The following is a 21,865-nucleotide window of genomic DNA, read 5'->3' as shown; positions in this document are numbered from 1 at the left end:
AAATTGTAGTGCGTCTGTTAGCCTGCTTTCTTTTTGCCATACTTGGCAACCATTTTATAAAAGCGATAGCTCACTTCAGGCCGTGATATACGCTTATTATATCACAGTTAAGGGGGAACAACGGCCCTTAACCGTGATATAATAAACTGCTACCACGGCCTGAAGTGAGCTATTGCTTAAATATAAAATGATTCTGTAATGGGAGCATTATTTGATAGGGGATATTAGTCTATCATAATACGCTACCCCTGAAATGATGTTATAATATAATCAAAAAACAGAATATGTCGTAATGCTGTGAGAGTTATAGCTTTATGGGATTGGAAAGGGGAACAAACAAGGTAGAATTTCTCGATAGGGCAGCATATATCGTCAGAACACCGGCTTAAGAGCACATGAACACACACTGAAGTCTTACTGCCTCTGTGACAGTAAACGGAATATCTTTGGGTTGTGGACAAAACAAGACCTTTCAGGACGTCCTCTTGGACTTTGGAAAACACTTTATTAACCCTCCAGCCATTTTATAGACCAAAGAACTAATCTATTAATCGAAGACATGATCTACAGATGTGATAATCTACTGTTCTGTTCAGACGCAGAGGAAAAATGTCCCACGACTTATGAAACAGCAGGTTTGCCAGGTTGTTGTCTTCCCAAATAATTATAAGTAAGCAGCTTCAATGTGTGAGGAGTAATCTCAAATTAAAGCCTCTAACTGAAATTAAGATGCTTTGGCATTAATTAAGAAGAGATAAATGTCAGTTCTGAGCTTGTCTGAACGGCTGCAGTGTGTTTCTGTGAGCAGGAAGATGAGAAGAAACGGGATTTAATAAAAGACAGACAGACAGAATCAGAATGGAAGGAGACGTTTCTCCTTTAATTATCCCGTCCACATGCAGCACAGTCCTTCGGGCCTCCTCACCTCACCATATCCTTTCTTACAGACCTCTCAGTCTTTAATCAACAGCGCTGTAATTAACGCTTCTCCAGAGCAAACAAAGCTAATCCATTGTTTATCCTCTTCGAGGAAATAATGTTTATTAATGGGAGAGTAATACCGACTGGCCGCTCCCTGTGTTTGTATTGATATCTCATTACTCGACTCCATCAAACGGAGCGGCTGACGGTTAACGAGGCCTGTACACAAATATTAGGCAGCCAGAGATTTAAAGTGAAAGTCCAGTTATGGACTGTGTTCTCAGGAGATAGCGGCGGGGTCTTACTAAATCTCAAGTTCGTAGGAAGACGTTGTTTTTGTTTCCTTTTAGCTTTTCAGTACTGATGTGAATATAGTGGTGGTTCTTCAGAGAACCTGTCGGTATCAGGTGGTTACTTCGGTCTTGACTGGTGGACTTTTAATTCGTGAATAATTATTTTTTAGGTTACCACAAGTCTATTTGTTTCTGAAGACTTGAAGTCAGGTGGTCCAACTTTTACAGGTGAATTTGTGTCGTTGACCAAAAGCAAACTGTCTTGGCAGTGCTGAGCTATGAGGGCGCGGAGAGAAACCAGACTCCTCCAGGGAGGAAGCTACCGTAACGGCCGAGTTGTCCTTCCCCGGCCCGGTTCATCTGCAGCGCACGAGTTACTTCCAGTTCACTTCCAGCGTCGTGGGCCCTTCATGTAGTGGAAACAGGAGGGTGGATCTGATGGTGGATCATATTCTACTTATAGTCTTCCCCTCGCGTTAACAATACCGCGCTGTAGTTGCCGTGCGCAGAAATTGTAGAAAGAAAGAGTTTGCACTTTGATTGATCCGGGGGTTTGCAGGATTATCTCTGGTGACAGGGTTGACGTCACACTTTACTGCCAGCCGGCAGCGCATGTTCAACCCTCTGAGAGAAATACTGTCTTTGGAAGAGGAACACGGGTTTTTGAATTAAAGAGGAGCGGATAAAGATCCACCAATGCGGGTGTGGTGATCGCCCAGAGGAGAGGAAAGAGAGTCATGATAGGAGCCATGTTGGCCCAGCTCCGACTTAAGGCTGCTCCTAAAGGTCCGGTCTGGACAAAATGGGACTCAAGTTGGCCAAGCAATGGAAATCAAACCCCACATCTTTACAGAGACCTGGTCCATCAACGTCCCGGATCAAGCACTCGGCGGGTGGTCCGTGTTCAGAGCTGTCGGCGCAAGACTCCAGCGAGATGAGATGAGGTGGACTTTACATCAGTGAGTTCACACATTAACTGAGACAGTTAACTGATTCATATATTTTCAGTGTCACCGTGTTTTTAGGTGCACAAGCTACGCAGCAGGATTAGCGACGGCTCAGGGTCACTGGGGGCTTGACCCTATCCCAGCACGTGTTCGATGAGAGCTGCTGTACACCAGGACCAGAACCTTTAACTCCAGCTTACGTTATCTTCCCCCTACATCAGGTGCTGTTCAGTGTTTAGCAGTCAAACTCAGACTAAGTGACTTACAACAAAAGAAAAATTCCCAATAACAACACGTTTGTCATGTGATGTCTTTAGCACGAGGAAAACTCTTTTTCTTTTGGCTTCTTCTGGGCGCTAAAATAATTAGCTTGGTGCGACCTGCCACACTGCATCACTGACACTTTTTACATCCGTATCTGCGTGAAGCCATTTTCCTGCAGCCTTTTCTCTTTTTCCAGGGCCCAAATTGTTTTTAAATGTCTCTTCCTCTTATTGCTTTTTTAATACTCTATTTGCGAGCCTGTATTCTGTTTGTCGTCTTGCCCTGATGAATCCCATTACCTTTGCTGCTGCAGGGGCCTAATTTCCCTGCGGGGATCACTCAGGTCTCATCTCGTCTCATCTAACGAGCGAGGCCGCCGCCGCGGCCCTCCGATGGTTTTACGGTGCTGGTGATCAAGACGCTTGTCCACCGTTTGGTAATTGTGAAAAGGACCAGATTGGTGATCTCAGCAGGATTAACCCTGTTTTCTACTCCCTTCATTTATTTTGCTTCAAGGATATAAGAACCGTGTCGATGGGAGATCTGAACATTTTGCTGCGTTCATGTCACATCAGATTATCCTTCCTCACGACTCTTCAACAGCCTGTCTTTCCTCCTCAGTTGTTTGTATGACTCAGAAACTCTCCATATGATTATGTAAACATTCGACTTGGGACCCCAAATGTTGTTGAACTTTACAGCAGAGCCACTTCAGCTGTTACCTGATTTCTAAACACACTTGTGTACTGAGCTTGTAGGTTTCGTTCTTCACCTTGGTAATTTAACAAAAAGATATTGTCAGCTAGTGGCGGGTAAGAGTGGTGGATCCATCAATTACTAATCAAACATGTTCCTAATCGACCTCCCGTCAGCTCTGTAGCATCTATGGATTGTCAACATGCACGCACACATATATAAAAACATGTACTGCATTCTGAAAATAACGTATTGATCCAAATATATTTCCCCCTGGATGTTACGGTTTGAAAAAGGTTGTGTTAGGTTTAAGGGAGACCTATTATACTGCGTTTCCTGTCCTATATTGTAGTTCTGTGACTGGCAGCTTTGCATGATTCAAAAAAAGCCGTATTTTAGGTCCGTAAACGGATGTTTTGAGATAGTTTTTCTATTTCAAAAACGGCATCGACTTCAACAAGTCTGGATAGGCTCGCGTTTTGGATTCATTCTATGAGGAGGCATCAACACTGTGTTTTTAGTTAATTAAACTTTTATAACTTGTTTCAACTTCATACTATGAGTTAAGCAAATAATTATTTTACTTTGTCAATACAAGGAAAACTTACTGTATCTAGTCTAATCAACAAATTTCTGCATTACTCGAACACAGTTTAAAGTTAAAACAGCTTAACTACATTTATACTACTTTACTTTTCAAGTTAGGAGGATTTTTTACCACAAAGGTGTCTCTATTTTAGTTGGAATTTGATTATATGAGTTATCTGCAGTGTATGATTAGTAAGGCTGAGCGAGTTAACCACTGTCTGGATCTGTCCTACGAATTAAATCATCTGCATCTGTACCCAGAAGTGGGCTGGCCTAACTCGAAGTTAGTCATTTAAGCTTGAAATGGGTTGGTCAGAAGTTGTTATTTATTATAAAATTATTTAAAGAACAGCCTCAGAACTGAGCTTCAGAGCAACGTTTTTGATTACAAGAGTATGAGAATGATTTTAAAAAAGTGGTTATTGCAGGGCTGAACGATTAATCGTTTTCAAATCCAAATTATGATTTGAAAGAACACAATTGGCTAATTGTGAAGACGGCGATTAAAATGTAGGTTAATTATATCTGACCCGTTTTAAACTGCAGTAGCAGATTCATCCCGTTGTTCAGCTCTCTGCAGGCTAACGTTACATATCCTCATGGAGCACTTCAGAATAAGAGCGTTTTGCCTGCCTGATTTTGCTGACTTGTTCAGATTTTGCTTATTTGTTGAGTTGAGCTTGATTTTCGTGCTTCATGGTTAGGTAGCTACGCAGTTAAATTGTTTTTTTTTTGTCTGTTTCAACTGTGTTTATTGTTGATGTACGATCGGGAGTCTGCAAAAGGTGTTTTATTTTGAAAATCGACCGGATTCTCTCTATCGTTCTGTGTCTGACTTCCTGTCCGGTTCATCTGCTCTGTGCTGCTTCACAAGGCTTCCGTCTAAAATAGACTGACAGTGAATATTAAACTAGAGCTTCACTTAAAAATAAATAATCGCAATATCTGTTTTTCCCCCAAAATTGTTCAGCCGTAATTTATTGTTTATTAGAAAAGATATTAAGACATTTTACTGATGATACTCGTACTCGTAAAAAGTACATTATCTGTACCAGATGCTCGTTTCACCCGAGAACTCGCTCAACCCTAATAATGAGTTGGTTATGTCCATGTTTCAGTTTAGCAGTGGTTTAAAAAAGACAGTTTCTCTTGAACTCATTTTTTAAAAACTGACCCAAGATCAAGATGAATTAAGGCAAGTTTAACTTTTGAAAACTCAAAACAGTCGAGTTAAAAAGAAGAAGTAATGATTTACACGGTGGCTTTCTTCTCGATCTGTGAAAAACCTTCTCGTTGTCTCAACAGCATCTCATGACGTTATTCTGGAGGGATGATTCTGCCTCCGTCAGCTGCTCGGGGTTAAAATGACCTCATTATTTCTGACTAGAAATTCAGTCTGACTGACTTGAAACACTGGGTGAGACACATTTCCCAGAATCCTGAGGCCCAAATGACCTCGTCTGAACATAAAAACACTAAGTGCTTATTTAGACGTTACTGCCACGGTAACCTCTCCCTCGTCATTCTTCTTCTGTGGTTCTCTATAGATGAGAATGAGGGGTCCTGTGTTAGTGCTGCTGTGTTTACGAGAGGAAAACAACGGGAAGCAATTACACAGAATAAACCAGACCGGCCGTGTAATAATTACTCCGCCTCCCAGGACGTGAGACAGAGCCGCCATCCAGGTCTGAGGCAAATGAGCTGGGAGATTCAGGCGGCTGAGCTGAATTTCAATCGTGTAAACGTTAAGGACACCAACACATCAGTGACCGGGAGAGCTGGTGGTGATTAAATATTATCTAAGATAGTGTTTCCCATCCCCGGACCTCGTGACCCCCCCCGACACCTCTTGGTTTCCAGTCCAGCTGTCCAATCAGAGGCCGGTTAATACCTGAGACGGCAGGTGGTGGAAAATGAGAAGCACGATTAACGTCTGCTGCAGCTTTCAACTGTTTCAGCAGAAGACACAGTGCCGGACTGCAACAACAACAAACCTCAAGCAACCTAAAACAAGACACGTCCCTCAGCAGCATGCCTTTGTTTAATGCAAGATGGGAAGTAACCATTTACATTTACATTTGAGGAAGGACATGCAAGCATCAACAGAGCACGAGATCTACAGCTGACAATACATATTAAGTGAAATAACCAACCGACTGGAGTTCTTCTCAGAGTATTACAATCAGTGAAAGGAACCAACTGTTCTTTTTCTGAGATAATCTGCTCACAAGGGCGACAAACAAAATCTATCTGCAGCAGCCTTGTCAGCGAGCTGCTGGTGAACGATGTTGCCGCTGACGTTAGTTTGCACATACAGATTAATAATCCCAGATTATTGAAATAAATACTTGACTATTCGGATTACGAGTCGCAAAAATTACACAATTCCTCTTATTTAAGTTTTAAATTTAGCTTGAGGTTGTTTTACGGCACTTGCTCATAAACAATAAAGACAATAAAATGAATACTGCATTCAAAAAATATGTCTTTAAAGAACGTTTCTGCTGCAGCGACAGAAAGTTCCACTGAAATCAAGTCCTGTCCTGGACCAGACGGGTAGATACTGTGAGAAATAACTGGCATAGGATTTATCTAGTGACAGAGTAGCTTACTGCCGGTACTGCAACACACCGGGACAAACTGACACTACATCTTTATCCAAAGAAAGGAACGACTTCATGCGTTACATTTGACAAATTAAGGCAACAATAATAACGGTTTATAGTAGACAGCGTTTATAAAGATTCCACACATAGACAGGAGAACAGTATTTAGAAAGTATGTAAGTAATTAAGAAAGTATGAAATTTTCTGGTGTACACACGAAAGAAAGGGGAGTGGAACTTCCTGGCTACGTGGACACTCATTGGTTATTGTGGACTGTGGACAGGGCATGGAAGTTTCTATTGGGTCAAGTAAGGTGCCACTCAAAAGGTCAACGTGTAGACGCGTTTCTTGTTTACACGCTAGCTGTAGTTAGGCTGATTAAAAGCGACGCAACAGCAGTCCGTCTGTATTCATTGATACAATAATGCGTTTTGGACCAAATATTTTACTGGACTGGATCGTCTGGACCTTTGCTGACGTAACAAGGCCATTCTTGTCGGCATGTGATCCACCGGTGGACTGCGGCTTCACAGACACAATTTTTGATAATAGGCAGTGCTTGAAGTGGGCCACCGATACCAGTAAGTTACTTCTACATTTTACTCTTTGGCGTCCCGGGACTTTTCTTGCGTACCGGCGGGCTCTATGTGGCGCTCATCTGTTCCCGCCCTTTTGCCAGTCATTAAAAAGCAGAACAGCGGGGCTTTATTACGTTACATTCAGTAGGATGTTAGCTAGCGTTAGCTAAATAACATTAGGAACAATCCACAGCAGACATGTTTCTGGATTTATTTTAGGTTTTGGAAAGATGATAAATCGTCCTTCTCCTTTCAGCCTCTCTGGCAGCTGCTGTAACTGTTACAAGATGCCGCAGGAACAGCGTTTGACCAGATCTGAGAAAAATACAGCCAACAAAAGCTGGAAAACGACTCTTTCTGCATCAGAGTCACTGAAAGTCATGAAAGTGTCGGACCTCAGTTAGAGTGAGTCTTATACTGCACTGTGATTTGCCAGCTGCGTATTCGAGGCGTGGCTTAGCGGAGGGTCAATTATCATCTTGTCTTCTTCTTGTGAACCCAGAGTTGTGTTTCTTCGTGTTTTGTGAGGTGTGTGCCCACAGCGTGGCGAGCACAGACAGAGAGAGGCGGCTGCATCAGAGCCAAAGGAGCAAAATTTTTATTAGTTAATCATATCAGCTTTCTGTTTCTGAAATGACCGATGCAGATTATTGGAACAAACCTCAATATTAAGAAATTCAATAAAAACAGTGGATAATCCACAGGACTGACTTTACAGAGTCTCACTGACTGATGAAACCCTGAACACACATGTTCAGCATTCGTTCCCTCCGGACAGGTTTTGTGCAGCAGTGTTGGGGGAAACGATCCACGATTCACTACCTGCAGTTAGTTTGAAAGATGCAGCCAGTGTGTGATTCATACAGCATCTTATCAATAACAATAATTCTGTGCTGCAGATTTCTTTTCCACCTGTCAGGAGGAACGAACCAGAGCGATGTTCAGAGTTCGATTGGTGAACCTGCTGGAGTCTGTTTTCTTCTGAAGAAACGTGTTGATGTTTTCTTCTGCAATATGAAAGGACATGTTGAGCATGAACGTTCACTCTTGTGACCGTGGAAATTGTATTCTCCGTGACAACTGAGCAAACCACTTCCTCTGACAATGAGAAACAAACTTAGACCTTGGGTTGAGATTCTTCCCGTCTTGCACCGTGTTTGATAAACACATTTATTCTCCTTCAAAGTCATAATCAGGTTTCTTGACACAATTTCCCCTTTCAAAACAACCTACTGCTCAAAGTCAACAAAACTAAAGAGCTGATTGTTGATTTTCGAAAAAAGAAGGTGAAGACACACATTCCTGACATGGTCGTCTCACATCTCCACGTTGCGGAAGAAAGCTCAGAAACGACTGGAGTTCTTTAGGAAGCTTAAGAAGGCCAAATTCCTACGCCAAGTTCTTGTCAGCTTTTACAGAGGAGCAATAGAAAGCATCCTGACTGGAAACATCTCAAACTGGCATGGGACGTGCACGGCCCAGGACCGGAGGGCTCTGCTCTGAAGGTCATTGGTACCCATCTCCCAAGCATCAGTGATATCGGTGAGGTGAGGTGCCCGCAGAGCCCAAAGGACACTAAAGGACAGTACCCACCCAGCCACAGCCTGTTCACCCTGCTGCATCAGCTTCCGCACCACCAGACTGAAAAGCAGCTTTTCCCCCCAAGCTATCAGACTCTTAAACTCTAATTCATCCTCAGCACTGCTCCATTGAATATAGTTTGTTTCTTTTTACCATTTTTAAAATAGCTTTTTTTATATTACTGTATATCGTCTGCTACGTATCAGAACAGAAGAGAGTTACAAACTCAATTTGACTTTACAACCTGTTGTATTGTGACAAATGAATCTACCTTGTACGTAATGAAAAAAACTTTCACTGTGCTGCAATAGGGGCAAGACTTGACTTGCTCTTTGTAGGAAGATCTTAAATCCTGTTTCTCAGTAAGTGTGTCCTCATTTCTGTGGAAAGACTCCTGCTGTTCCATTGAAACCACTACACCTTTAGCATCATAGGAAGCTAACACAGTGGATTTTATAAGGTTATAATGTCAAGTACGAAATCACACTTTAAAAATCATTTCACATCACCTGCATCCCTTACTCTAAATGTTGTAATGGTTCACAATGGTTCATGTAATGAAGTTACTGAAGTCGGGTTCGAGTATCATCCGTTTATGTTTACGTTTAGGTTTCTGACTTCTGCTCCTGCTCCACTCTGATCGTGCTCTGAAACCTTGTATGTACCTGGCGAGACCTTTCAGAGCAAAAAAGTGGGATTCAATCAGTGATTTAATGATTTTTGAAAAGATATAATGTTCATGGCATATATTATTAACCTTAACTATCCTCCCACCGGTGTTGACAGACGGCCTGTAGTCTGCATGATACTCACCACTACACCTTATAAGGTCATGGTTATGGCACAGAAAGTACCACAAGTGTTTATTATTCAATTACTCACAAGGGTTAATTTGGAAGGAATGACAAATAACTTATTCTGAGGTTGGAGGACTTGTTTTGTTATGGCCACGTAAATGGATCATGTTGCTTTCAGAAAATTAATGTGTTAATGTAAATAAAACAAACGAATATATTAGTACACCACTTGGGTTTGTGCAAATATACACCGTACTGTCAGCTGTTACATAAAGTTATAGTTGTAATAGTGCGTTTACATAATAAAACAACAAAATCTCTTATCTTACTGTGACATGATAGAGGCAAGATCTGATTGGGATTTTTCAAGATATATTTCATGTTTTGCCTTTAATGCTAGGACAGTGGACAGAGGAGGAATTGAGGAGGCGACCCGGGCAAAGGGCCGTTGGTTGGGTTAGAACCCGGGCCGCTGCAGTAAGGACTCATCCTTGTACATGGGGCACTCGCTCTGTCAGCTGAGCTAACTGTGCCCCAGGTTTGTTGTTTCAGCAGTTTATTCCAAGCTCATGGGAAGACGTCATCTCATCTCTTTTTCTTGAGTCATATTTCTCAGTAAGCTGAACTAACCGCGCCCCGTGATTGTTGTTTTGGCGGTTTACCTGCAAGTGCAAAAAGCTGGAATCTGTTCAAGTATTTATTGAACAGAAAAACTCATGGGAAAGTCTTATTTCCCCAGTAAGGGTGCCGTCATTTCAGTGGGAAAACTTACTTTCATTAATTTGACAACACACACAAAAACACATTGCAAATACACACAACACAACAATACACCAGCATTATTATTGCTCAGCCCCCTACTGTTCACACTGCATCCATCGACACAGAGACATACAATTTCATTTCATTCATATATTGCACTGATATAACCATTTTATTGTTAGGTTACCATATTGGAAACAAAATATTACTATACAATTACTAAACAGTTTTGCCTTGTTGCTGTCTTCATATGTGTTTCCCCATAATAAATCTTAGTTTTTGGCCCCTTACCCTGTTACATACATTTCAATCTAATGTTACCCACATATACTCATTGTTGATGCCAAGCTTTTACCTGGTTATTACTTTGGTAATTGTAAGTGTTTTTAAATGATTACCTCTTTATTATCGAACTATTACCACACTATTAACATATTACTACCAAGCTTTAATGTGAAGCGCTAAAGAAAAATATCTAAAGATTGATCTAGTCACATTTTGGACTAAGTATTGTGTTTGTGAACTCAAACCCATGAAACAACTACTCGTTGCCTGTCTCTTATTCTCATGTTCTTTACGGAACCAAGTTATAACCTATTGCTTTAGTAAGTGGCTGTTGTCTGGAGGCGTGTCATGGGAGGAGTCAGTAGGAGAGAGGATCCGCCAGGATATAAATAAGCTTGCAACATCACAGATCATCAGACTGGCAGCTCCAGTTGAAAGTCAAGAAGACTGAAACACAACTAAGCTGATCTACACAAATTCACCAGGTGAGGACAAATTGGGTGGACGGAGACAAAGGGAGATCAAAACCAGATATATATGTGAAGTATGTGTCGTCACTTATGATATTTCTCAACAGGTTGGAGAAATGGCTGCAGATAACATGACGGTTGCTGCTCTGGGTCGATCATTCACCCTAGGAATGCTCTATGATGCTCGCAAAGATCAGCTGATCCCAGGTAAGTCTTGACTTACAGTATGTACATCTTGTATATCTGTCACAGCTCTGCTTACAGAAACTTTGAATTAATTTCATATAGTGGTAATAGTATTTTAACTTAAACTATTTAACATTCCTACATGATGTAAAAAGAATCAGCAAATGTAGAGATCTAAATGATTTCCCTGCTTTATCAGATGACTGCACTTTTTTACAATTTCTGTAGGTTTGACTTTGTGGGATGATAAAACTCTGAAAGAGAACACAGTTGAAATCTCTCAGCACAGCAGTGCATTTGAAATTTCTGCATCTGACTCCATTGAATCCAAGTCCTTTCTGCTGGATGTTGATGCTTCTCTGAAGGCCAGTTTCCTGGGTGGACTGATTGAAGTTGGAGGATCTGCCAAGTATCTCAATGATAAGAAGAAATTCAAGAATCAGAGCAGAGTGACGTGTCAGTACAAAGCTACCACACACTTCAAGGAGTTGAAAATGATTAACCTTTTAACCATGAAAACCAAACAGACAGATGTTATTAGGAAGAGCTCTGCAACTCATGTAGTCACAGGCATCCTTTATGGAGCAAACGCTTTCTTTGTGTTTGACAGTGAGAAGTTAGACGCCAGCAGCGTTCAGAACATTCAGGGCAGCATGGAAGCTGTGATAAAGAAGATCCCCTCATTTAATATTGAGGGGAAAGTTGACATCAAGCTGAATGATGAAGACAAAGCTCTGACTGAGAAATTCTCCTGCAAATTCTACGGAGACTTCATTCTCGAAAGCAACCCTGCAACATTTGTAGATGCAGTGAAGACCTACATACAACTTCCAAAGCTGCTGGGAGAAAGTGGGGAGAACTGTGTTCCACTGAAGGTCTGGCTGATGCCACTGAAGAATTTGGATTCCAGAGCTCCTGAGCTGATGAGTGGGATCAGTGTTGGACTTGTGAGAAAGGCTGAAGATGCTCTGGAGGACCTGAATCATCTGGAAAAATTATGCAACGATTTGCTGGATGACAAAGTGGTTCAAGATTTTCCTCAAATCAATGAAAAGTTGAGAAGTTTTCAAAAACTGTGTCATTATTATGAATATAACCTCAAACAGACCATGGAGAAGAAACTTCCTCTCATCCGTAAAGGTAAAGAAGACGAGAGCGAATTAGAAAAACTCTTTGAAGACAGAGACAAGTCACCGTTCAGCCATGAGAAACTAACCACGTGGATGGACCATAAAGAGAGAGAAATCAACATCATCAGATCCTGTGTAGAAAAGATGGAGGGAACAAAGATCGTCCACAGTCAGTCAGAGCTGGACAGAGAGGTTCTTGCTGCAGATGTGGAGGATGCTCTGTGCTTTATTTTCACCTCCCTGGAGAGTGCTGACCCCTGCCTTGATGTGATGACCAAATACTTGGATTCACTTAAGTTAGGAAGTACCAATGAAGACCAGTGGTACTACTCTGATGAAGTTTTAACTAAAATGAGAAAAAAAGCCAAATCTTTCTCTTATCTTGCCAAAGCACTGAAGAACAACAGCCGATTCCGTTTCCTCATAGCAGCTGTAGCAAATAAGAAATACACAGGAGCAACCATCTACCATTACAAGGAGGGCATTCTGGTCTCTGAAGATTTCTCAAAGCCTGACCTCCCTCCTGTGGAGAACGTCACAGACAAAAGAGATCTGATCTGGTGTAAGTACTTTTCTCTGCTTTTATGAGTTTAAAAAGCAGAAGTAGAAATTCTTCTCTTCTAGAAACCTGTTTGAACATCAGAATGACTAATAACACAGTTTGTTTTGCTCTCTCCATCAGATTCCTGTGATCTCACCCTGGACTCAGACACTGTGAACGGCTACCTCACTCTGTCTGAGGGAAACAAAAAGGCAACATATGGAGCGTTGCAGACGTATCCTGATCACCCAGAGAGGTTTGATTCAAATCCTCAGGTGATGTGCAAAGACAGGTTAAAGGGGCAACATTACTGGGAGGTAGAGTGGAGTGTCATGTCTATACCATCTGTTTACATAGGTGTTGCATACAATGTAATCGAAAGAAAATCAATGGATGAACAAAGCCAGCTTGGGAACAATACCATTTCATGGTGTTTTGGCCAAAGGGCCTCTGAAGAAAAGGAACTTCACGCATATCATAATGGTGATGCGGGGAAACTTGATTTTCCCTCTGGCTGCAGCAGAGTTGGGGTGTTTCTGGATTGGCCTGCTGGAACTCTGTCCTACTACAGAGTCTCCTCTGACTCACTGAGTAACCTCTACACCTTTAAAACCACATTCACTGAGCCAGTTTACCCATGTTTCTGGGCTGGAAAACAATCCAACTACGTGTACCTGCGTCCAGCTGAATAAGAAAGACGACAAGAAACTTGTTAGATTCTTGGTCTGTTAACATTTAAAATTTAAAGAGCAACTTAACACCATATTTTAGCTTGAACCTGCTTCACAAATTCAAAACTGCATTCAAACCCAGGGAGACCAGGATAATTGACTTTGTAATAAAGTGACTATATATGTCATTTTTCTGATTATCACTTCATGTTGAGTCTATGCACAGCCATCTTCTCACATGGATTTTTGCTTCATCAGCTTCACAATCATTTTAAACTTCCACTGTTTGGTACAGCACAGATATTAAGTAAATTACAACTTCCTATTGTAATTCCTATAATATAGAGCATATATCGATACACAATGTCAACACTCGTACGTTGAAATAGGAAATTGTTTTGTTAAACTTATAATGTTGATTATGTTGGGACATAAGGTGGCTAATGTGCCTTTTCTTCTAGTATTGGTTAATTTTCTTCTTTGTATGGTATTTCAAAAACAATTATATTTGTAGAATACAAGATTAATCTTTGTTTTTTGTCAAGTCTACTTAAACCTTACATAGGGTTTAATTTACTGTTCTGAGGAGAGAATCACTGTTATCACCAAGTTGTTAGATGTTAGGCACATTGCTGATGTTTAGAGAGTTGAAGCAATGTAATTTTCTATGTTGAGTCTATGCACAGCCTTCTTCTCAAATTGATTTATGCTTCACAGTCAGTTTAAACTTGTAATACTTGTAATACATTACAGATATATGTTTTTATTGTTACTTTCTAATTCCTGATACTTAAAGATACAGAGCTTATATCAATACACAAACTTATAATACCAAAGGTACTGTGTTTAAAGTGATACTCATGGTTCATGTCAGTATATATTGATTAACTTGTTTTGTTGAATTTATCATGTATTATTTACATGATACATATTTACATATCATTTATCATTGCCTCATTGGTTCATTTTCTTCTTTGGGCAGAATCTTGAAAAATCTTTTCAGAATACAATTTTAATCTTTTTGTTTATATCAAGTCTTCACCTTAAACCTGACATAGGACTTGACAGTCACTGTTAACACCATCTTGTTAGATGTTAAACACATTGTCAATGTCAGATTCTTGGATATGTTTATGTTGAACAGAATATTCAATAAAGTGTTGACCTGAGTTTACCACTGTGTGCTGCTTTGTTATCCCCCCCCCTCTCTCTCTCCCACATTTTCATTAGGGGTGGGGGAAAAAATCGGTACAGCATAGTATCGCGATATTTTGCAAGGCAATATCGTATCGTAACAAGTAACAAGTATCGATCTGTTATTATATAAATTGTACATGAGAAGTTTGGTTTTTGGCACTAATAAAATTGCTTTTTCAGTCCACTAGAAAAATAATTTTCCTTTGGGGACACAATTTGAAGTTGGGAAAAAGATAAAATATTGCAGTAAATTGCAATATGTTTAAAATCGCAATATCGTATCGCGACATAAGTATCGTGATAATATCATATCGTGACATAAGTATCGTTATAATATATCGCGACATAAGTATCGTGATAATATCGTATCGTGACATAAGTATCGTGATATCGTATCGTGGCACAAGTATTGTGATAATATTGTATCGTGGCAGAAGTATCGCAATAATATCGTATCGTGACATAAGTATCGTGATAATATCGTATTGTGATAATGTCGTATCGTGACATAAGTATCGTGATATCGTATCGTGGCACAAGTATCGTGATAATATTGTATCGTGGCAGAAGTATCGCGATAATATCGTATCGTGACATAAGTATCTTGAAAATATCGTATGGTGAAATAAGTATCGTGATAATATCGTATCGTGATAATGTCGTATCGTGACATAAGTATCGCGATAATATCGTATCGTGATAATGTCGTATCGTGACATAAGTATCGTGACATAAGTATCGTGATAATATCGTATCGTGACATAAGTATCGTGATAATTTCGTATCGTGACATAAGTATCGCGATAGTATTGTATGCATCATTTGCATACCATATTTGCATTGCAAAGTTTGCAAATGTTAGCACTGATTCTTATCTCATTCTCATTCTTAGCTCATGTTATTTTAACACCTCTTCTAATATCTTCTATCACTATTCCCCTTTAGTCAGGAATATGGGAAATGTGCAGTATTAGTTTTAGCATGAATATTATACCAATCTACATAAATGATATTTATGCCCACTGACTTAGAATACTTATTGGATCTGGTTATAACTTTCTAAATATGATTTAAAACTTGCTCTACACAATGCAACAGTTTCAAAATCTACTTTTCTCCATCTTTACTTTTTCTTGTCACCTTTTACTTCTGGAGATATCTCGAGATAAAGCTGATGTTCCCACATTGTGGGCGTAAATGAGAGAGAAAAATGTGTGAGAATGTGAAAATGTACCAACAGGAGATAATAACAGAGCCCCACAGTGTCACCATGATGCAGAGGTTTACTGAGTACTTGATACTTGTTAAGGAGAAAGAAGCAAACAAATTTGAAAGCACTAAAGTAATGTTTTTGTGTTACGTTCCCCTAATAAATTAAACCCTATTATAGTTATAAAATGCAAATAAGAACAATTGCTAAATTATACAAGAGACACAAATATCACACCATTGTTACCGTGATATATCAAACAAGATCAGCTTGGCTAAGGTCCATGAAAGTTTTTTACGACTTAAGACTGTGTGTTCAAATAAATGTAAAGCATTGGAAGTTACATCAGGTTAAATTAAATATATTTCTTGTCAGCAGTATTTAAGTTTATGCTGCATGCTGTACCAAACTGTAATACATCCTTCAAAGTTATTTGCGTTTGGATGTCAAACCATATCAAAGCAAACTAAATATTTATTTTCAATATTAGAAGAGAAGTGAATATATGTAAAATGCTGTGATGCCATGAGACACTTTGTTTTTGTTGTTTTATTACAGTTCGTTAAAGCATAAACCTGGTAAAGAAGCAAACAAATGCAACAGATAAGTAAGCAACCAAGTAATTAATATTAATATGAATCAATAACCGTGTCAGTTTACACAGCTACTAAACAATCTAGCACTTGTTTTGTCACACCTTAGTAAAATGAATGAACTTTCTTATAGAAACTGTGTATATGTTACGGCTCTAGGTGAATTAAGTTCCTTTATTTGACAAAGCTTATTAAAGTTTGTGATAAGAAAATGTATTGCTTCTTGTGCTCAATTGGATTCTTCTCTGTGACTTTGTCTCCATTTACAGATACATAAACATCACAGACTGATTTGTTGCAGCTTGGATTTTCTATTATGTTGACATTAAACAATTAAGATGTAAATGTAAGTTTTATTTTCTTTCATTTCTGCAAAGCACTTTACTTGAAATGATTTAGTTATTGTGTAAAGGGTACAGCTGCAGTCATATCGGCAGTCTGGCAGTATAGATGGGGAATCTTGTGGATAATATGCTGGGCTGGAAAGGAGTCTAGTCCGGGCTTTGTTTCCTCATGAAGCTCAGGTCTTTTTATGTTGGCAGGTCTCTCCTGCACATGTTTTATCAAAGCATTTTAGAAGATTTTTCTATTTTATGCCGTTGTTTGATGAGGGTGCATGTAAAGCTCAGAGGACAGGAACAAGATAAATAAAAGCAGGATCCGTTATTGGCTGTTATATGTTCAATGTTTTTAGCCAGCCGAAGAGTTTGTAGTAGTGAAAGGCTTCTTATACCCAGGTGCTCTGCAAAGAGACTCAGGAAGTCCTCTGTACCTGCTGTGGTAACATTTTTTAATGAACATTGTTGCTGACTGTGTGAAATGTGTTAGTATGCGCTTTACAAGCTTCCCTTACTTATCCCCTTATCATTGGCACTGCCATGTCAGAAAGGGCTATGACTGGATCATAAGCACACATACCTACATCACCGCCAGAGCCGGTCCTGACTATCACGAGCCCTCCTACCTGACTTGTGAGCCATGTAAACAATTTGCCATTGCTGCACAGTCCCACCTGACACTGCAGTGCTCTCGCTACAGTCGTCCCTCCTTTAAAACAGTTTGAATGAACCTCTGCCCACAGCTTTCCATCTTAGTACAGAGTTGTTTCTAAACTTGACTGAGAGACAGATAATCGCTGTCTTTTTTTGTTTTGAAGTGATGAGTTGCTTTGAGGAGTGCCATCACACCTGTGTCTTGTCTGGACTGGTCCCACTTTTGTTGGTGCTGGAACGCGCAAGTTTAATTTCATGCCTCGGGTCTGTCACACCAAAGACAGGCATCTTATCCATTGCGCCATCACAACTATTGAGTTATCAAGCTATTAAGTCTTTCACAGCACAATTCTTTGTGTGCTGTTCATTTATTTTATTCTTTAACAGCGGAGTAGCCATCACAGAGCAAAACATGCCTTCTATTGGTGCTTAGGAGCCATTTTTTGTCAGAATAAGACATGATTGACATAGCTCCTAAACTAAACTTTTTTTTTTTTTTTTAGTAAACACTATTTAAAATACAACTTTGAAAGATCAACATCTTTTCTGCAACTAACAGCTGAAATTGAGTCTCTAGCCGCACATATGCCGGAGCACTAAGCTCTTAAAGTTGGAAGAGTGGAGTACCTGCTCCCATAGGAACCCATTCATTTTAAAATGCATAAAAATATTAATATAAAATCAACCATTACAGATATCAGCAACACCGGTAATAGCACCCATCTCATTAAGACGATGTACAATTTGAAGTTGAACCAAGTTTGTAGGACAAACGGTACATGCCAAAAACAGCAGAATAAATAATAATAATAATTATAATAATAATAAAGAGCAAAGAGAACAAAAGTTTAGTTATTGTGTGTGAGCTGTAGCAGCTCTCACACTAATAAAAACATGTAATTCACTGTAAAATTGTTCAGGCACAACCTCTGGCAAGCAACCAAAACACAGACAGAGCACGATGCACTTCCCAGCTGGGTTAGCAGGACAGACAGACAGATTCACTGCAGCTAACATGTGATGTAAAATAAATGACCTCATGACAATGACACAGACAGCGTTGTGAAGCAAAGAATGAGATGACACGGTGAAGACGGTGACAGCGGGGAGGACAGTTAGCGTTAGAAAGCTAACTTTCAGGAGGAATCCACAGACGCACAAAGACAAACTGCAGGAAAATCAACTACTAAATGTGGATTTTGGACCTTTTCTTTCCCCCATTCTTAAAAAAAAGACACGTTAAGGAAGCGAAAGAGCCCAAAATGTCAAATTTGACCAGTGCATGATGAGGTGTTGACATATTGGTGAAGATGATTTGTGTTGCTCACAGTGTTCACTAATAGGGATCGACCGATACCGATTATTGGTAACCAATTAGGCCGATGACCGATATGTGGAACCGATATACATGCCGTAAACATTTTTAATCTTAGTGTCAAAATTTAGAAAAACACAAACTCCAGCACAAAACTTTGTTGAAAATAACCAGATTAAAGTTAATTGTCAAGTTTAATCTTTATAAATAGTAATTTAAATGAATTGGAGATCCATCCCAGAGACGGACTTTTGTCTTTACCTGCTGCCATTTATATCGTATTTATTTTATATTGTTAGGATTTTATTAATACTATTTATTTGTTCTGTTCTTTACCTATATTTTTATTGTTTTTTTATTACTAAATAATAGCCTTTTAAAAATTCAGAACACTAAATTTAATATTTTATTACAACTAACTGTTAAAACTACAGCAGCAGAGTCACAATATAAAATCAGTATCTCACTGGAAACAAATGGAACATGTTAAAAGATGTTCCTGACATCAAAAGAGTTACTTTGAGAAAGAAGAGCCCCCAGACTTTATTCATTATTGAGGAGCTGCTTTCTCTCAACAAGCAGCTGAGTTTACAAGAATTTGCTAAACTTTAAGATACGTAGCATCTCAGCTAAGCAGGCTACAGACAGAGGGGCTTAGCTTGTTTATAACTAGCTACATGTGCTCATGGATAAAACCAAAGCACGGCTGCGGTGGATGAGACAGAGCAGATTAAATATCGCATATCGTGCAGTAACGGTCGACTGGTGTAATCTGCGCTGATCTCCTCTAACTAAGAAGTTTATCATGCAGCAGGACAATGAGCCAAAGCACACTGCCAACAAAACAAAGGACTTAATCAGGGGAAAAGTGGAAGGTTTTAGACTGGCCTAGTCAGTCACCTGACCTTAACGCAACAGAGCTGCATTTCACCTCCTTAAGAGGAGGCTGAAGTGAAAGAAGCTGCGGTAAAAGCCTGGAATAGCTTCACAAATGAAGAATGCAACAGTTTGGTGATGTCGATGGGTCGCAGGCTTGAGGCAGTTATTGCAAGCAAGGGTTACGCCACCAAATATTAAATGTTATTTACTTTAAGATTATTTGTTCCTTTACTTTTGACCACCGCAGAACGATGTGGTCTAATAGAAACGGTGATATAGATAGATGTGAATACCAGGAAATGAGGGCTGAAATTCTGAACTCTTGATCTTAAACCCAAACAAAAACAAAGGGATTTGCCTCACCGTTCCAATACTTTTGGAGGGAACTGTATGTTTTGAGGTTGTATGGGTGACGTGTTATCCTTTGTGGGGGTGACTCTCTGACACCCAGTTATTGTGTAAGACTCTCAGACTAACCACGGTTTTGAAGGGGCTCCCCACGCTCTAGAAAACACAAGACGGTTGAAGCCCTGATGATCCTATGCTAATAGTCCACCGCGCCGCCCTGCAGTTTCCTCTGGCTGTGATCCTGCACACGCCTGCTTCCATTACTTAGACATTCAGGGAGTGTGTTGGTGCAGCGAGCCGCCCTCCTTGCATGACAAATGGCCTCCATCAGCAACCCCGTGAAGGAGGGGGAAACCCCCCGCAGCCCGCCCTAATGCCCAGTCAGCACTCACCATGATGAATTCCACTTCCTGGATAGAGAGCTCAAGTCCACACACAGACACAGAGCGCTGGCTTCCTGATCTGGAGGAACCAATCAATTTGGAGATGTCGGGATGAAAGGGATGCTCGCGTGAAGTTTGATCTCTGCAGGAGTCGGCTCAGAAAAGAGGAAATCTGTCAGGTTGAGTTCGGCGGGTCAGTTTAAAATGATAAGTCTATTAAAGACAGATGAAACATTAAACCTTTCATGGCAGAGGAGCAGTCTTAACACATCCGACTCCCGACGGATTTTACTTACTGATCCTTTAAATCCTTGATGCAGTTCAATCAAAGAGTGCTTCATTTTGTGCATAATGTTTTTTACTCCATCAATTAACTGGTGACCCCTTGTAGGGGCCCCCGAACCACTGTTTGGATTTTTATATTCGTTATGTAACACCCCTAGCTATCATAAGACAACAGTACCATAGCTTCGGACCTGTTACAGCCTTTGTGGCTCTCTAAGGGAAGCAGGAAGGGACACGTCCACCTCACACGCTGTGTAGTTACAAAAAAAATAGCCTGCTGAGGTTCTATTTTTTTTTTCTTGCTGTGAAAACCAACGCCAGATCCTTACCAGTGTCTGGTCAATGGCACTGACTGAAGAACATGACATGTTATTGATGGTGGAGGAAATCCACACAGACACAAGGGGAGAACAGCGTCATTACAGCAGTACAGCAGCAGTACAGCGTCATTACAGCAGTACAGCAGCAGTACAGCGTCATTACAGCAGCAGTACAGCAGCAGTACAGCGTCATTACAGCAGTACAGCAGCAGTACAGCGTCATTACAGCAGTACAGCAGCAGTACAGCGTCATTACAGCAGTACAGCAGCAGTACAGCGTCATTACAGCAGTACAGCGTCAGTACAGCGTCATTACAGCAGTACAGCGTCATTACAGCGTCATTACAGCAGTACAGCGTCAGTACAGCGTCATTACAGCAGTACAGCGTCATTACAGCGTCATTACAGCAGTACAGCGTCATTACAGCAGTACAGCGTCATTACAGCGTCATTACAGCAGTACAGCGTCATTACAGCAGTACAGCGTCAGTACAGCGTCATTACAGCAGTACAGCGTCATTACAGCGTCATTACAGCAGTACAGCGTCATTACAGCAGTACAGCGTCATTACAGCGTCATTACAGCAGTACAGCGTCATTACAGCAGTACAGCGTCATTACAGCGTCATTACAGCAGTACAGCAGCAGTACAGCGTCATTACAGCAGTACAGCAGCAGTACAGCGTCATTACAGCAGTACAGCGTCATTACAGCAGTACAGCGTCATTACAGCGTCATTACAGCAGTACAGCGTCATTACAGCGTCATTACAGCAGTACAGCGTCATTACAGCGTCATTACAGCAGTACAGCGTCATTACAGCGTCATTACAGCAGTACAGCGTCATTACAGCGTCATTACAGCAGTACAGCGTCATTACAGCAGTACAGCGTCATTACAGCGTCATTACAGCAGTACAGCGTCATTACAGCGTCATTACAGCAGTACAGCGTCATTACAGCGTCATTACAGCAGTACAGCGTCATTACAGCGTCATTACAGCAGTACAGCGTCATTACAGCGTCAT

At 40.4% G+C, this 21,865-nt stretch overlaps 2 protein-coding genes across 2 annotated transcripts in view; both read left to right on the top strand.

The window, feature by feature from the left end:
- LOC123982746 (stonustoxin subunit beta-like) overlaps positions 1 to 21,865 on the top strand; it is an 868,592-nt gene that overhangs the window by 179,594 nt on the left and 667,133 nt on the right. The gene's annotated exons all lie outside the window — the stretch shown is intronic.
- LOC123982744 (neoverrucotoxin subunit beta-like) lies at positions 2,248 to 14,266 on the top strand. Its single transcript, XM_046068542.1, has 5 exons — positions 2,248 to 2,382; positions 10,640 to 10,803; positions 10,896 to 10,995; positions 11,203 to 12,666; positions 12,787 to 14,266. The coding sequence occupies exons 3-5, from the start codon at positions 10,905 to 10,907 to the stop codon at positions 13,335 to 13,337; spliced, it is 2,106 nt and encodes a 701-aa protein (XP_045924498.1). The 5' UTR covers positions 2,248 to 2,382; positions 10,640 to 10,803; positions 10,896 to 10,904; the 3' UTR covers positions 13,338 to 14,266.

This window comes from Micropterus dolomieu, linkage group LG14 (assembly GCF_021292245.1).
Source record: "Micropterus dolomieu isolate WLL.071019.BEF.003 ecotype Adirondacks linkage group LG14, ASM2129224v1, whole genome shotgun sequence".
NCBI classification, from domain to species: domain Eukaryota; kingdom Metazoa; phylum Chordata; class Actinopteri; order Centrarchiformes; family Centrarchidae; genus Micropterus; species Micropterus dolomieu.
The sequence above is the reverse complement of the archived record's forward strand: the minus strand, read 5'-3'. Positions and strand labels throughout refer to the sequence as shown.

Coding starts and splice junctions, on each gene's coding strand:
- LOC123982744 (XM_046068542.1), top strand. CDS start 10,905: ATGGCTGCAGATAACATGACGGTTGCTGCTCTGGGTCGATCATTCACC. Junction 10,996..11,202: donor CAAAGATCAGCTGATCCCAG/GTAAGTCTTGAC, acceptor CAATTTCTGTAG/GTTTGACTTTGTGGGATGAT. Junction 12,667..12,786: donor CAAAAGAGATCTGATCTGGT/GTAAGTACTTTT, acceptor TCTCTCCATCAG/ATTCCTGTGATCTCACCCTG.